The 14,949-nt window shown below is 38.0% G+C and overlaps 1 protein-coding gene across 4 annotated transcripts in view; it reads right to left on the bottom strand.

The window, feature by feature from the left end:
- The window catches only part of INPP5A (inositol polyphosphate-5-phosphatase A), a 329,370-nt gene that overhangs the window by 31,023 nt on the left and 283,398 nt on the right, over positions 1–14,949 (bottom strand). For all 4 annotated transcript variants that reach the window (XM_020794993.3, XM_078391263.1, XM_078391265.1 and 1 more), the window contains one exon: positions 2,336–2,409. In XM_020794993.3, coding sequence (XP_020650652.2) covers positions 2,336–2,409 — 74 coding nt within the window. The remainder of the gene's footprint in view (positions 1–2,335; positions 2,410–14,949) is intronic.

The raw sequence follows: 14,949 nt of genomic DNA, 5'->3' as shown, positions 1-14,949 counted from the left end.
CCATTTTTCACAAATGATAGTTACATGCAGGAGTTTGAAGAAAGCATACACAAACTCAGGCTACATTCAAACATGTAATTAATACTCAGAAAAACTATGGGTGAGGGACTCTGAAGTAAACAATATATAAACGCTTCAGTAGATGCTTCAGAAGAGAGAAAACTACTGTACGCTCTTTTGGGGGAAACAGGTGCTTTCCTACAGTTTAGTTTATTAATTCCTCTTAATGTTATTTCAATGGCATTCCTTCCATCTAAGGTAGATGATGAGAAGCAGGAAGTGTGTGTTTATGTGTGTTAGAATCAGTAAGATAGGGATCAAATAATGAATAAATAAACACAGGGAATAAATAGAGTACAGAGATGCATATGGAAGGAAGAATCTTAGTACTAAGAAATGGTGGGAAAATTATGAGGATCATTCTGGTTCTCAAAACTTCTGGTAATATACAGGAATAATTTTTTCACATACAGACCAGAATCCTGTTGGGAAAATCATATGCATAGCAATAATAGGGCAAGTAGTTTCCTTGTTTGGTTGGCTGGGCCATCATGCAATTCATTTTTCAACCAGTGTACAATCAGCTATGTGACTGCACACTACCATGGGGCGGGGGGGGATTGCTTGCATGATTATCACTGTTTACATGATTTTTCCTAACAGGATTCTGGCCTTAGGATAAATAAGCATAAAGAAAACCAGGTTTCTACTACCCTTGAAATTACCTCTCAACTGTAGTGTGCTGTAGTGTACATGGACTTGCCGTTGAAAGGTGTTTGGAAGCTACAGATAATACAAAATGTGGTGTCTAGACTAATGTCCACCACGCACTTTAGAGACAGTAGATTCTAAGCAAACTGTACTGGCTTCCATTTTGCTTTCACACACTGGTTTTTACCTAGAAAGCCCTAAGTAAGCAGCTTGCAGACAGCATATATGAAAGAGTGCCTCCTGATGAATGAGACTGCTCAGAAGTTGATTATCTTCCACAGAGGCCCTATTGCATGTTTTCAACCTCAGTAAGTTAGACTGATAAGTATTGAAATTTGTCTCTCCATTATTAGGTTCCTGCTCTAAAGTCATGTATGGAGATACAGGAATCATATTTGCCAATCTCAAAAAAAAAAAATAAAAATTATATAGATCTAATCTTCATAGTAAAAGTACTGGAAAAAACCTCAGGGGTAGAGAAGCTTGTAAGTAAAAATGTGGTCCCAGAGGTGTTTAAAGTAACTATGTTGATAATCATAGCTTACTACTAAGCTATTACTACTAATGCAGCTTTGTAAGTTTTTTTAGTGGTAATTAGCCTTAACTTTGATTGGGCTTCAATTATTACATTCACTACTTTCACATTACTTATTTAGACAATGCCCCAAATTCTCCCATCTAATTAACAGTGCCTTAACACAAATGACATAATTTTTGGAGGAAAACTGCCCTAAATGAGGAAATCATTTATTTGTTGATATTATTTGTTGCACACTGAGGTGTGTGACTCAGCATACAACAGGTAATGTCTATGGTGATTTCTTAACTTGGGGCAATCTGCCTCCAAATGTTACACTACTGTATTTGCATAGCTATACAAGCGGATTTTGGCCAATATGTACATACGAACATGAACTGAGATTCTCAAGCCAGTTAACAATAAAACTGGGGGTGGAGCTGAAAGAAGATTTTTAATAAAACCCACAAAGTATATTACAATAAAACTACCACCACCAAGATATTCAATAAAACCCACAAAGTATATTACAATAAAACTACCACCACCAAGATATTGATACAGTAGAGCTTAAAGCACTGTAGAATCTTAAACTGAAAAAGCCTTGGAAAAGAAAAAAGGATGGAGAAATTTGGAAGATTATCAGGTGAGCCTCTCTAGGTAAGGAGGTGAAGGAGTGTACTGGAAGGGTAATCTGTACAAAGTAAGCATAAAAAATAGAACATGTGCTTAGTACCCAATAAGTACTCCAGATTCTATGCCAGTAAGTAATGTTACAGGGAAAAATGTGCTCAGATAGGAATCATACTCACTGGAAGTTCAGTGGGCATTATTCCTAGTTACGATGGTATAGGGTTGGAGATTAACTATACCACATAAATGTATAGTATAAATGTATACCCTTAGGAGATTAACTATACCACATAAATGTATAATAACATAATCTAAACCTAATCCAGAAAAGTTGCGACTGGAATGGAGACTCTTTCACACCCCTCAAAAACAGTAACGTTCAAATGTCTGACCTTACAGCTCTCATTTGCCAGACCTTCAGTGTGTTTAGAGCTAGAATGTTAATTAAATAAGCCACTTGTATACATATCTTACCTGGGAGGAAATGAAATGTCCAGTTCATATAATCTGTCTTTAAAGACTGACAGCTCTTTGTCAAATTCCAAAAGCTAACAGGGGGGGAAAACACACACACAACATTAAAATGAGTACATCTTGTGCTTTAAGCAAAAAACAGTAGCAGCAAAAAACATTTTAAGTTACAACAGTCATGCTGCAGCAGGTTCCAAAATTCTGTGATGCAAATTTATGGTTTAGTTACTGGATACAGTTTGGGCCATTTTAATGGAAAGACGGTTTGTGAATTATAAATAAAAAAAGGCACAAATAAAAAGACGTATGCATCTGGATGGGAAACAATGTGAATGTATTCATAAAAGAAATAGTGATGAATATTTTTAAAAGATGCACATATTTGAAAATATGCAGCTTCGTGTTATATCATTGCTAACTCATCTTAAAACATTTTAAATATGAGATTAGATTCATAAAAACACAGTACAGGTAGTTAACATAATTTGAGATGTCATATAAACAACTGGAAATATGTGTTTTTTATACACACACACAAACATATACAAATTAAGATGACAATCTAGCTGTAAAATATATTTTGAAATACCAGCTGATGATTTCTTTAGCTTGGCAGAAAACTTAAAAAACATGGCAACAAAACCTCACATTTCCATCTAACAAAAACAGATCTCTTTGCCCACAAAAAGCAGACCACATTCAAGTATTTTAAGGCAGTCTATGACAGAGAACAAAGAATTCATGATTTCTACAAACACACATACTCTCTTGCTCTAAATCATTAATTCACTAAGGCAGCACCCAAGCACCAGAGACAAATGGTCTACAGGGAAACATATTTTCAGAGGGGTGCATAGATTATTCATTGAATTCAGGACTTCTTAATAACATATCCACACACACACACACTCACCAGAAAATATGCTTCCCTCAGACCACCAGAAAGAAAATCAGTATTTAGCTTAACCTTGTGCTCATAGCTTTCTCATAAGTAGTCATGCAAGCAGTTCTACATTTTAAAACCAGGAACTATCCCAACAGATGTAAAATGCTGTATTTCAGTACCATCGCTGGTGCTTGGCATGCTGTGCCAAAGAACCTGTAGTGTAACTGGCCCATTGCTGTGAAAACCGCTTTTGGTTTTGACAAGCATGCCATCAAAACTATTGCTCCTTATAATTCCTATATGTTTACTTCCCTCTTCATTAATCATGTTCCAACTCACAGCTGTGCTGATACCATTGTATGAATGGCAGAGGTTCCGAATGAAATTAGATTGTGTTCTTCTTTTCCCACTGCTCTGTCATAAATCATTCCTGAAATGTGCAATTAGCAGCTACTTGTACACATTAATTATCTGTGAGAAAAACAGCTACCTGAACCACCTGCACAACTGATTAGCTACCTCCCTGTGGCCCACCCATTTCTGCCTGCAGTTTCTGAATGCCGTGCTATCCCCCACCCACTGCAGAGGACCATTCCCTTTTGCATTTTTTTTCTTGCTAGGTTGAACAGAACGGTGATTTTCCAAAAGGGAATATTCTAAAACCATTTATGTACATTCTTGAACCAAATTTACTGTGCAAATCATGTGCATTTTAAAGCACCCTATTCTTGGTTGACTCCTGGCCAGAGTCCTGGCCGTAAAGGTGCTTAGACTTGCCCCAGCAGGGAGTCACTTAAAAGCATTCTGGGAATTGCATCCCGATTGTCATAAACCTTGGGATTCAGAATTAGGGCTGGATCTCATATTAGACTTGCAAGTCACTCTGTTGATATCATTCCTCTCTCTTTCTAAAAGAAGCTTCCATGAAACAAACAGTAGAAAATAGCATTAAAAGTGAAAGGTAAGCACACATCCAGCATCAATTTAAAAACACAGTTTCACAAGAAGCAAATCGCATAATCAGGCATGCAGAAGTGGAATTCCATCTCATCTTTCTTCTGCCCTTAGTCTTAATCAGGATTCCCTCTTGCCTAAGTACTAAAATCAGGATTTACTGCCATTGCCATTGCAGGAACCTCAACAGTGTTAAATATGGTAAATATTATTGCTGGTGTTACATGGAAGTGCAGTAGTCTGGCAGTGTATTTGGCAAGAAGAGCCTGGGGGACAGGAAACATGCAGTCCTGGTGGAGCAGTTAGCAGAATGAATTGTGGCCATCCATGACACATTGGATCTGCTTCCCATCCTCTGATATCACTTTCTATCCATCACAGCTATTCTTTGTATACATATCTGCTGGAATTCCTGTACCTTTAGCCATGGTGTGTTTTGACCACTAGCATCAACATATGCAAGAACAAGGAGACTAGAGACTAAAGGCTAACATGTATAAAACTGCCAGCATGTGTTTAGGGAAATGCTAAAGTAAGTCTTAGTTAGGGCAGGTCCATCGGAGTAATGGAAACTATGGAGAAGTTGGCTCACTAAATCCACATTGATTCAGTGGGTCTACTCTACTGTGATTTGCTACACTAAGCAACAGGATTTTGACCAAGAATAAATACAGTACATCACATATTGCTTAACTAACACAAAGCACTGGCAACTGTTTGCTAGTTCAAATGTTATCTTTTATTCACACATATTTAGAGCAGTCCTACACATGTCTACCCTGAATTCAATCCCAATGAGTTTACCAGAGTTTACAGTCACATGTGGATATGGGACTGCATCCTAACTGCATTGAATATAGTTTTAAAGTCCTTCAATATAGTTGTAATGGAAGGTGTTATAATTTAGTGCAGTGGTCCCCAACCTTGGGCCTCCAGATGTTCTCGGACTTCAACTCCCAGAAATCCTGGCCAGCAGAGGTGGTGGTGAAGGCTTCTGGGAGTTGTAGTCGAAGAACATCTGGAGGCCCAAGGTTGGGGACCACTGATTTAGTGTACTTTTCAAAAAGTCAATTTTTGAATTATTTCTTATTTTTTAAAAATCTAAAGAATCAGACAAAATGATATTTGGATAAGAGAGGGTTACTTGTAAAATATAAAAATGTGAAAGGCAGAATAAACAAACAATGCTTCATAGAACACAATGGTAAAAAAAAATGCTCGTTGACAGTTTCAAAGGCCAAGGGAAGTTAAATAGATGCATTGTCTTCTTGGCTGAATTCAAAGTATCTACAGTGTGTGCATCCAGTTTCTGGGTGTGTACGTTTTTCATGAAAATATTCAAAAGTCGACAGCAGGGCCAACACTTGTAAGGTTAAAAACTGCTAAGACCACTTAGGTTGCAGCTATTTCTTAGCAACAGCCACAGATATTTCGATGTTCTGTGGGTGGTTGTTTCTTTAGCTATGTGTTGTGTATTGCAGACAAACCATTGACAGTGTGGCAACACAGATGACAGATAACAGGAACACAATTGTGTTGGCAGCTGTTGCCAGCACAAGTTTTCAAGAATCAGGAACATCTTTACAGTTGCTGGCAGAAAAAAACACCCCTTACGAAAGCTATCAGCTAGTGGAGGGATACTACATATATATATATATGTGTGTGTGTGTTAAGTGCCATCAAGTCAGAACTGACCTACAGTGATCCTAATAGAGCTCTCAAGGTAAGCAGGGTATTTAAGGAATGGTTTTTCCAGTTTCACCCACCCCCAGTAAGTTTTTATGGCCAAGCAGGGAATTGAACCCAGGTCTCCTCAGTCATAGTCCATCACTCTATCCAGTAGCCATATATATTATACTCTATTAATACTGGTTTTGTACGACCTGTGGAAGTGACTGCAACAGATGATCTGAGATGGTTTCTTAAAATAAACCTATCCTCTGGATTTAAAACCTCTTTTCTGAGGCAGCTGTTGTTAAGACTTGTGTGACCTCTTGGATTTTGAGCTGAGAAGCAATGGCCTATGGGTTGCCTACAGATGAGATTGCTATGCAGAAAATTCTTCTTTTATAGAGGATATTGAAAGAGCTAATTCAAAAAGATGGGAGAAGCCCATAGTTTAACTAGCAAATAAAACATTATACAACCTTTGGATTTGGCGAGCATGCACACAGGCAGCTTTAAGGAGGTTAAAGGTGACAGTGAGGATCTGCTAACAGAAATATGTACACTGTCATTTGTCACTAAAATTTGCTTCTTTACTGCATGACTGCCAAAGAAGCACCTCAGAACACATTTTTTTAAAAAAAATTAAAACCACAGTAAAGCAATGGGCTAGAGAGTGGAACGCTCCCCTGCTCTCCCCCTGCTCCTTTACACCAGGGTTTGGGCTGAAACACATGGTACTTTGGCCATCTGATGAGAAGACTCCTTGGAAAAGACCTTGAAGTTAGGAAAGTGTGACGGTAAGAGGAGAAGGGGATGACAGAGGATGAGATAGTTGGACAGTGTCATCGAAGCTACAAACATGAATTTAACCCAACTCCGGGAGGCAGTGGAAGACAGGAGGGAGGGCCTGGCGTGCTCTGGTCCATGGGGTCATGAAGAGTCGGACATGACTAAATGACTAAATGATGACGACGAGTGGGAAGAAGATTGGACCTTAATCACTTTCAAGGGATTATGGAAGAAACCATCTTGTGCACTCCAGAACTCAGTGAAACAAAAATGAAAATGATAGTGATTTTGGAACATAGTTTCTACAATGAAAGACTAAAAAAGCAGTGACTAAAACAACTGAGGCATTTTTGTTGACTTTGTTTCTTGCAAGGCTAACCGCCCCTCCCCACCATACTTCAACAAGAAATGTGTTTCATTCATTTGAGCACTTTTGTTGTCTCTTTCTTTATCATCCATTTACGGAGGTTTGTAAAATGTCACACTGTGTGGAGGAAATTTTGCAGTCTCTCTGAATACTAGGTCATCTCAAAAAAATGAGATACATTTAGGACAGGGAAAAAAGATTATGTGCTTCTGGATGCAATGCCCCAATGGACAGTACTCACGGCCACCAAGTTGACCACTGACAGAGGTGGTTTAAAGATGGGTTCAGATCAGAGATGGAGGAGGTTTTGCCCTCCAGATGTTTTAGATGCTGACTTCCCAAAGCCCCAGCCAGCATGGCCAATCATATGTGATTAGGGGAATTTCAGCCCATAACATCTGGAGAGCCAAAAATCCCTGAAACAATTTTACATGGATATTGACAACCAATAGGCATCTGTTATTCATGTTTAGATACTGCAAAATATTTTTAAAGGTCACTTGCATGTTGCACTACAATAAACAGCTGCTTTATCTTGCGACAAACAGCAGTTCTAAGCAGAACAATAGAAGTTCATGTATCACATACCTCTTGCCACAGGAGTCTGTAATATTTCCACTGCAATTATAGTAAATGGCTTTAAAGTGAAAATCAATGTACAGTTCTCTTTAGGGTAGACTTTGGCCAAAATCTTATTTGCACCACCATGAATACAATGGTGTACATTGCTGCAGCAAACTATCACTAGCTAATGGGGTGTTGCTTGTATTCTTCAATGTGGGGAGCTGAATGCCTCAGCAACTAAGAAGGAATACAAGTGGCTATTTGTAAATGAGTGACAATTTGCTCCTGAGATTTGGGCTACTCCACTTAGGCTGGTGTGAAGAAACTGCTAGATCTTGGCCACACAGAGTTATTGAGAAACTGCTTTTTCAAGTGTGATAATCTGTAGCCAGGACTCGGGTAATTTGAGCGAATGCATTTTAAATTTAGTAAATGTGGTCATTTCTTTAGATATTTATAGACTGCTTTTCAATCACAAGAACGTCAAGGTGGTGCACTCGAAAAATACTAAAATACTGTAAACAGAAACAAAAATAAAAAATTCAGAACAAAACAATAAAAAACTTCAAAATGAATGAATACATAAATAAAAAGCAAACTCCTGAAAAAAGGAAAAATGCTAGTAGAAAGCAAACATCACCACTCCCTTTTGGAAACTGAGCAACAAAATAACTAATCTAATTTGGAGGTGCCACTATCATGCTGCAGCCTATCTTGTGTTTCTGGTAACATAAATCTTTTTTTTAGTGGTCAGACATACATCAGGACATAAGGGAAAAACAGTACGGGCAAGTTGATATGACAAGCAATAGTCTTACAGAAAACCTAGTTGTAAGATATTTTGGGCTTTACTAGTAAGAATCGGTGCCTTGAAATTGGGCCCAGAAACAAGCAGAATGACAGTGGAATTTATGTGGGAGCTATGTAATATAATTGCCAGAAAGGAATCCTAAGTCACTATTCTGTTCCAGATGCAGTTCCTGAACATTCTTCATACAGACTATTTGGAACAGTCCAAAGAGAAAGTAAGAAAGGAATGAATCACTGCGGCTTTCATCTTTGCTAGGAAGCAATGCAATTGGCACACAATATAGAGCCGGGCAAAAGAAGTATTGGTTATGAGCATCAAGGAACAGAGAAGGATCCAGCAGTGCACCATATCTAGACCAGACCCTGCTCCTATTCTTGGATCAAAGTTGGAATAACCATCAAGATCTAGTTCAGATCTAACCTCTGCTTGCTTTTTGTTCTATAAAAGCAAACCATGGTTGATGGTACTGAATGCTGGTGAAGAACCAGAAGCATGCAGAATCAACAGCAACTCACTCTACTTGTCTAGTTCTGAGTGCACAAAATAGCTGATGGAACTCATATTTAAAATTTTAAGGATGTTTGTCTTAAAGTGATTTTATGCCAGACAGTAGAACTAAGAATACACAGCATGATATTATGCACATTCTCAAAGCCAATTTTAAGTTTTTGTTGTGTATTACATTCTTCACCTTAAGGAAGCTGCCCAGACCATCTCTACTTTGAGTCTCACAAGTGTGGCTAGAACCTCACTGCACATTCTATCAAATTCCGACACACTTTGTTCATGTTCCACATTTTCAATCTTCAATCACATTTCTTGGATTGTTATTTTTACTGATTTCCATGAGCTTGCTTTCTTCAACATTAATTTTTAGGTTGTGTTTATTACTTCCTTCATTAAATTCACCTTTGAGGACCATTTACATCATCAGCAATGAAGATTATATCGTTCTCACACTGGATACTCTTGATAGCTTGTCCACTGACAGTGGTACCACCACTTTAATCAATGAGCGCGTTTCAAAAGATACTTTCAGTGTACAAATTCAAAAGCAATGATAAAAATATTTAATCCTGTCATACTGTTCTTTTGATCTTTGTATCTTCTGTCATGTGATCTTCAGTCTGCACTGCAGTTTTTTGTTGCCAGTGTATGAGTTATATAAGTATTTCTCCAACAGCTTGATATCTTCTTGCTGTTTCATTCTCTCTTCACAAAACTGTATCATTTGTTTTCTATATTCATTCTATATTCTTATAGAATATATTCTATATTCTTAGACTGTATTTTCTAAAAATAAATATCTGTTCACATTTCTTTCCCTATCTTAGCATTAAAACAACACATGAAATTTAGATGTTGCTTTCTTATATCAACGTTCAGTTCTTCACAGAATTTCCCTTTGCTTTCTTCATATTTACCAACAACTGAGGGATCTAAAGGGGAATTGCAGCCTACAATGATTCATTTTACTGCCCCCCAGTTTTGCAACCATTCCAGTGTTAGTGAACGTTCCCCAGCAGCATCCAAGATTAACTTTTACAACCACTGTGATCAGCACTGTAAAATGTGTGTTTGTCTCATGAAGTGTAACAGTAAGGGGAGATGGAGTGGGGGCTTGTTTTACTACCATCATCAGGGAATGATTCTAAGTGCAGGGCTCTGCTATACTTGTACAGTGTTTATGCAGTGAATTTCCCTTAAGTTAGAGTAACGTTAGTTGGTCTGAATACGGAACAAAGTGTGTAATGAATGCAGTTATATCTTTATTTATTTATTTTATTTATTTATTCAATTTTTACCCCGCCCCTCTAGACAACGTCTACTCGGGGCGGCTTACAAAAATTAAAACACATTAAACAATGTAAAAAAAATAACTAGCATAGTGCAATTATCATAATTAATACTATCCAAGATGGCAAAATCTTGATTTCCTTTTCATGTGTCTTCTTAAATCATTATTAATTGAATAAAACATAGTTTGCCCAGTATTGATCTGGACTTGGTTAGATCCTGGCCAATGAACGTCACTTACTGCAAGGATCCAACGTTAATCCTTTTCATTTATTTTACCATGCTATGGATTTTTCCTGCCATAGTGTACATTTCTAATCTAACTTTCAACCAAAAGGTTCTTTGCACTTTTCTGGCAACTGAAGGACTGCTAGGTATTGAAGTCCTTTTTACATTTCTGTCTAGCCATGATGAGTATTAAAAGGAAATATATAGTTATTCATTGCCTTTCACATACCATTGCTTCAGCCACTGCAACGACATCAATAGCAATAGTTACTACCATGTTCACAGTTTCCTATGCTGAATGCCATGCCCGTCAGAGAAATCCTCCAGCAAGGACAAGTTTGAAACTCTAGAATCCAGGAGAGTTTCAACCCTATCAACCTTAGATCCTTGATCCTTAGAGCCAGGAGCACAAGCCACAGAGGAGGAGTGGGATACACATTCAGTCCACAGAAATGGAGAATAGTGGCATGAATCTGAATTGAGGTCAAGAGCAAAGTGTTTGGCTGGGGGAAAGGTCTCCTCTTCTCTCTCTCTCTCTCTCTCTCTCACACACACACACACACACACACACACACACACACACACACACACACACAACCTTCTGAGGAGTAAGTGGTCTCCTCAAGAAAAGGCTCTTCTTCTCTGGACAACCCAGAAACCAAATCCTGCAGCTGAGTGCTGGGTGAGACCCCAGCACCTCAGCTATAAAAAAAATACTTCCCTTGGGACTGAAAGCTAGGAGAGATAATGCCTCTTTGGATTCCTGAGTGCCTTGTACCTTGAATTTGTTGTGCCGAGTTTTGAACTGCTTGAATATACTTCTGGACTTTTCCTGTTTGTTTCCATGATTCTTGACCTGGCTTGATTTCGAATGTTTTGGTGACACTGCTCACTACTGTGTTTCCCCGAAAATAAGACAGGGTCTTATATTAATTTTAGCTCCAAAAATGCATTAGGGCTCCAAAAATAAAATAAAAATGTTTTATTTTACAGTCATGTCATCTTCTGGTTGCTACACAATGGTGGAGGGCAGGGTTTCACTTAACTAGGGCTTATTTTTGGGGTAGGGCTTATATTATAAGCATCCTGAAAAACCATACTAGGGTTTATTTTCAGGATAGGTCTTATTTTCAGGGAAACACAGTATGTTGGCCCAGAGACCATTCCCTCTGCAAAAATCCTGTCGACTAATGTGTTATACGACCTTACTGGGCCATCAGTAGTCCTCAGCAAACTTCTTACAAGTGGCCAATCAAGACTATACTTACAACATAAGAAAAGCCAACATGTTTTCATATTAAAGAGGTAATCTACTCTTATTTCCCCTATAACAACACGGCAGCATAGAAGTCTATAAAGATCAGTCACATTGGGCCAGTAATTTCAAGAAATCACTGTCCTAGTAGTAGGCAGGTGTATTAGCCATTTTCGCCACCATCACCTGACATTCCAGCAGGTTATGACTGTTTTATGGATGGAAAGCAGGTTAATTAGAAGTCATTCAACTATTATGAATCAAGGACACGTTATGTGTCTACTAGAGGATTTGTCTAGAATATAAATGTACAAAATGATTATATTTGCATTTGAAATTAACAAATGCTTGAAAAATGAACGCCATCTGAATAATTAAGTAAGATGTCTAAATAGTGCTTGCTTAGCCGCAAAACAAAATAGACACCCTTTAAAAAAAAGGAAGACAGAAAAAGAATTGGTGTCCACAGGGACACTAGTACTGTATAAGCTGCCTTGGCTAAAATCACAGAAGTATGAACCCTTTATAACAGGGCAACTTAATTCAGTCATTGGAGTAGAACAGCAGCAATTACTCATCAAGACCTACAGACCAAAGTCAGAGCATTGTTAGATCAGGAGGTGATATTAGCAGCATTTATCAAATCCATCTGCAGCAACCACCAGAGAATTCACAGCTGTGGAAGGGAAATGAAGTTTCAGGAGGGCGCACAGAGGGAAAAAAACCTCAAAGGTCCACAACTACAAGGGAGAATCTTACAGAAATAACCTTAGAGAATTAAAATAATAGAACATGGGCCAAAGAGTCCTCCTTTATCATTCCTCTACAATTTGTAAATTATTAGATGATAAGCCTGCATTTCTATAATTAGAGCAGCAGGGAAAATACCCAGCATCCGGTATTGGACAATTTATATACACTTACTAATAATTATCTTACTCAGACTGAGTATGGACCTTTCCTCTTCAAGTATCAGAATGTCACGAAAACATACAAAGCACCCTACTATGAGCAATATGTCCTTCCCATTTCTGATATGGTTGGTAACAAATGAACGGCATTTGTTGTTTGTTTTGGAGATGGTGCCCCAATATGTTTCTCTGTGTGTTATTGGTGGGGTGAGTTGTGGAGTACATAGGCAAAATTTCAGCTGTTCTTATTCCCTGGTACTCATTATGCAGCACCTTCTGTATTTAAACATTATGGCTAAATCCAGCAGTAGGTTGCAACTACAGCAGCCCCACTGAATCAATGGAACTTATATAAATGCTGACTCAATGAATCACAACTGATTCAATGGCATACGTATTATAGTTGCGACTTACTACTGGACTTCCACCTATCCCATCCATAACATTTGATATACATGAAGGAAAGGTAAATTCTTTAGCCTGTGTGCTTTAGCTTCTACTTTTCTTTCATCCATTCATCCTTCCTCTGGGTCTCTGTTTAAAGAATAGAACAGTCACTTTGATCAGATGAAAATCCCATCTAGCATGGCAACCTTTTATCACCAAAGAGACCAACCAAATATTTAATGGAAACGTCAAAGCAGGGCATGAATACAACAATACCTTCTTGCTCATGGGTACCAGCATACTGTCTCTGATTTGTACATAGCATATAGCTTTTGGGACCATTGATAGCTTTGTCATCCATGGATTCATCTTATCTTCTCTCAAAGCCATCTAAGTTTGTGACCATCATGTCATCTTGAGGAAGCAAATTCCATTGATTTCCTGAATGCTAGGTGAAGAAATAACTCCTTTTCTATGTCCAGTTCCTTCAAGCAAAGGCATTCCCATGTGTCCCACTGTATTAAACCTCCACCTCCTTTGATCTGTTTTGTTATGAAATCCCACTGCCTCTTATTTCTATGCTTTCTTAACTCTCTTCTGCCCTTTGTGGTGTAAGTCCAAACTAGGTACAACAAAGATCAGAGGCTTATAGGTCAGTCTCTGTTTATTTCCCAAGTTATCGTTAATTGAAGTGTACAAAACCAGAGTTCCAAAACAGAGTTTGGAAACCTAGGTTGGAATAGTAGCTTCCATTAACCTCTCTTTATGATAAAGAGAGATTAGTCTTCTATTTCCACTTTGCTGCTATTTTTCTTAACATACTACAGATCTTTGAATACTGAGATTTCAAATAATGTAAAATCCAAAAGACATTTGTATTAACTATAATTTATGGATGGCTATTAAGAAGAGAAGTTGGGATAAAGAGACTTTGGGTCTAGCATTGACATGGATGTCCAAAGATTCCATAAGCATAACAAGACGTTCTAGGTCAGGATGAACAAAATACAACCCTTCTAAAGCTCTCCAGACACCCCTCAAAAACTGGACTCCAAAATAGCACATAATGCTTTCACAAAACTCTTGAGGAACACAGTTTATTATTTAAACATAATTTTAACCTGCCCTTCCTATTACTAAAATGTGTCTTTTAAGGTCTAACACAAGCTCATGAGTGAACAAAACTATGTTAGATGCTACTCTCCTCTGTTCATATGTTGTTAAGTGCTGTCAAGTCAGAACTGACAGAGACCCTAATAGTGAGTTCTTCAAAGTAACCGAGATATTTAACGTATGGTCTTTCCAGTTTCCATTCATGTGAGCTTCCATGTCTGAGTGGAGATTCAAACTGTGGTCCCCAAAGTCCTAGTCTGTCACTCTATTCACTACACCACAATGTGTGCCTCTGTTGCAGGAGCACAGAAACCTGTATTATACAAAGTCAGATGACTGGTTGATTTTGATCCCTTATTGTCTACACTGACTGGAAGTGGCTCTTGAGTTCATATAGATTTTCCAAAGCCTACCTGAGATTCCTTTGCATATGCAGCATATTCTGTACTACTGACGTTCAACCCTACCTTTATAAAGAACACCCTGGAGTGGCCACTTTTCTGTTACTAAAAAGGACTTCAAACACCCCCACAAAGGAGGTCAAGAAGCACCAAAAAGGAGGACATTTTTCATTAAAAATGACTTTTTTCACATTAAATGTGTATATGTTAATTTAAACTAACAACAATCATGGCAATTAGACATTATTAGTACAATAATACTGCTCACCGTATTGCACAAAACTATGATTAGGTGACCACTTTGGGACACAGCATTAAGGAAAAGATGGGATGTAAATCAAATAAATAAACAAGGCAAAGTGTTTAATTTAAGGCTCTCTGAAATACCCTGTGCCTTGTGTTTTCTGAGTCTCACTGAAAAGGAATTTAAAAAGAAAATAAACAGAGGTTGCTGTAGGTTTGCTGAAATATTTGGTTAGGCAACAA

The sequence above is a fragment of the Pogona vitticeps genome, chromosome 3 (genome assembly GCF_051106095.1).
Source record: "Pogona vitticeps strain Pit_001003342236 chromosome 3, PviZW2.1, whole genome shotgun sequence".
NCBI lineage: Eukaryota > Metazoa > Chordata > Lepidosauria > Squamata > Agamidae > Pogona > Pogona vitticeps.
Note: the sequence above shows the minus strand (reverse complement) of the source record. Positions and strands in the feature narration are given on the sequence as shown.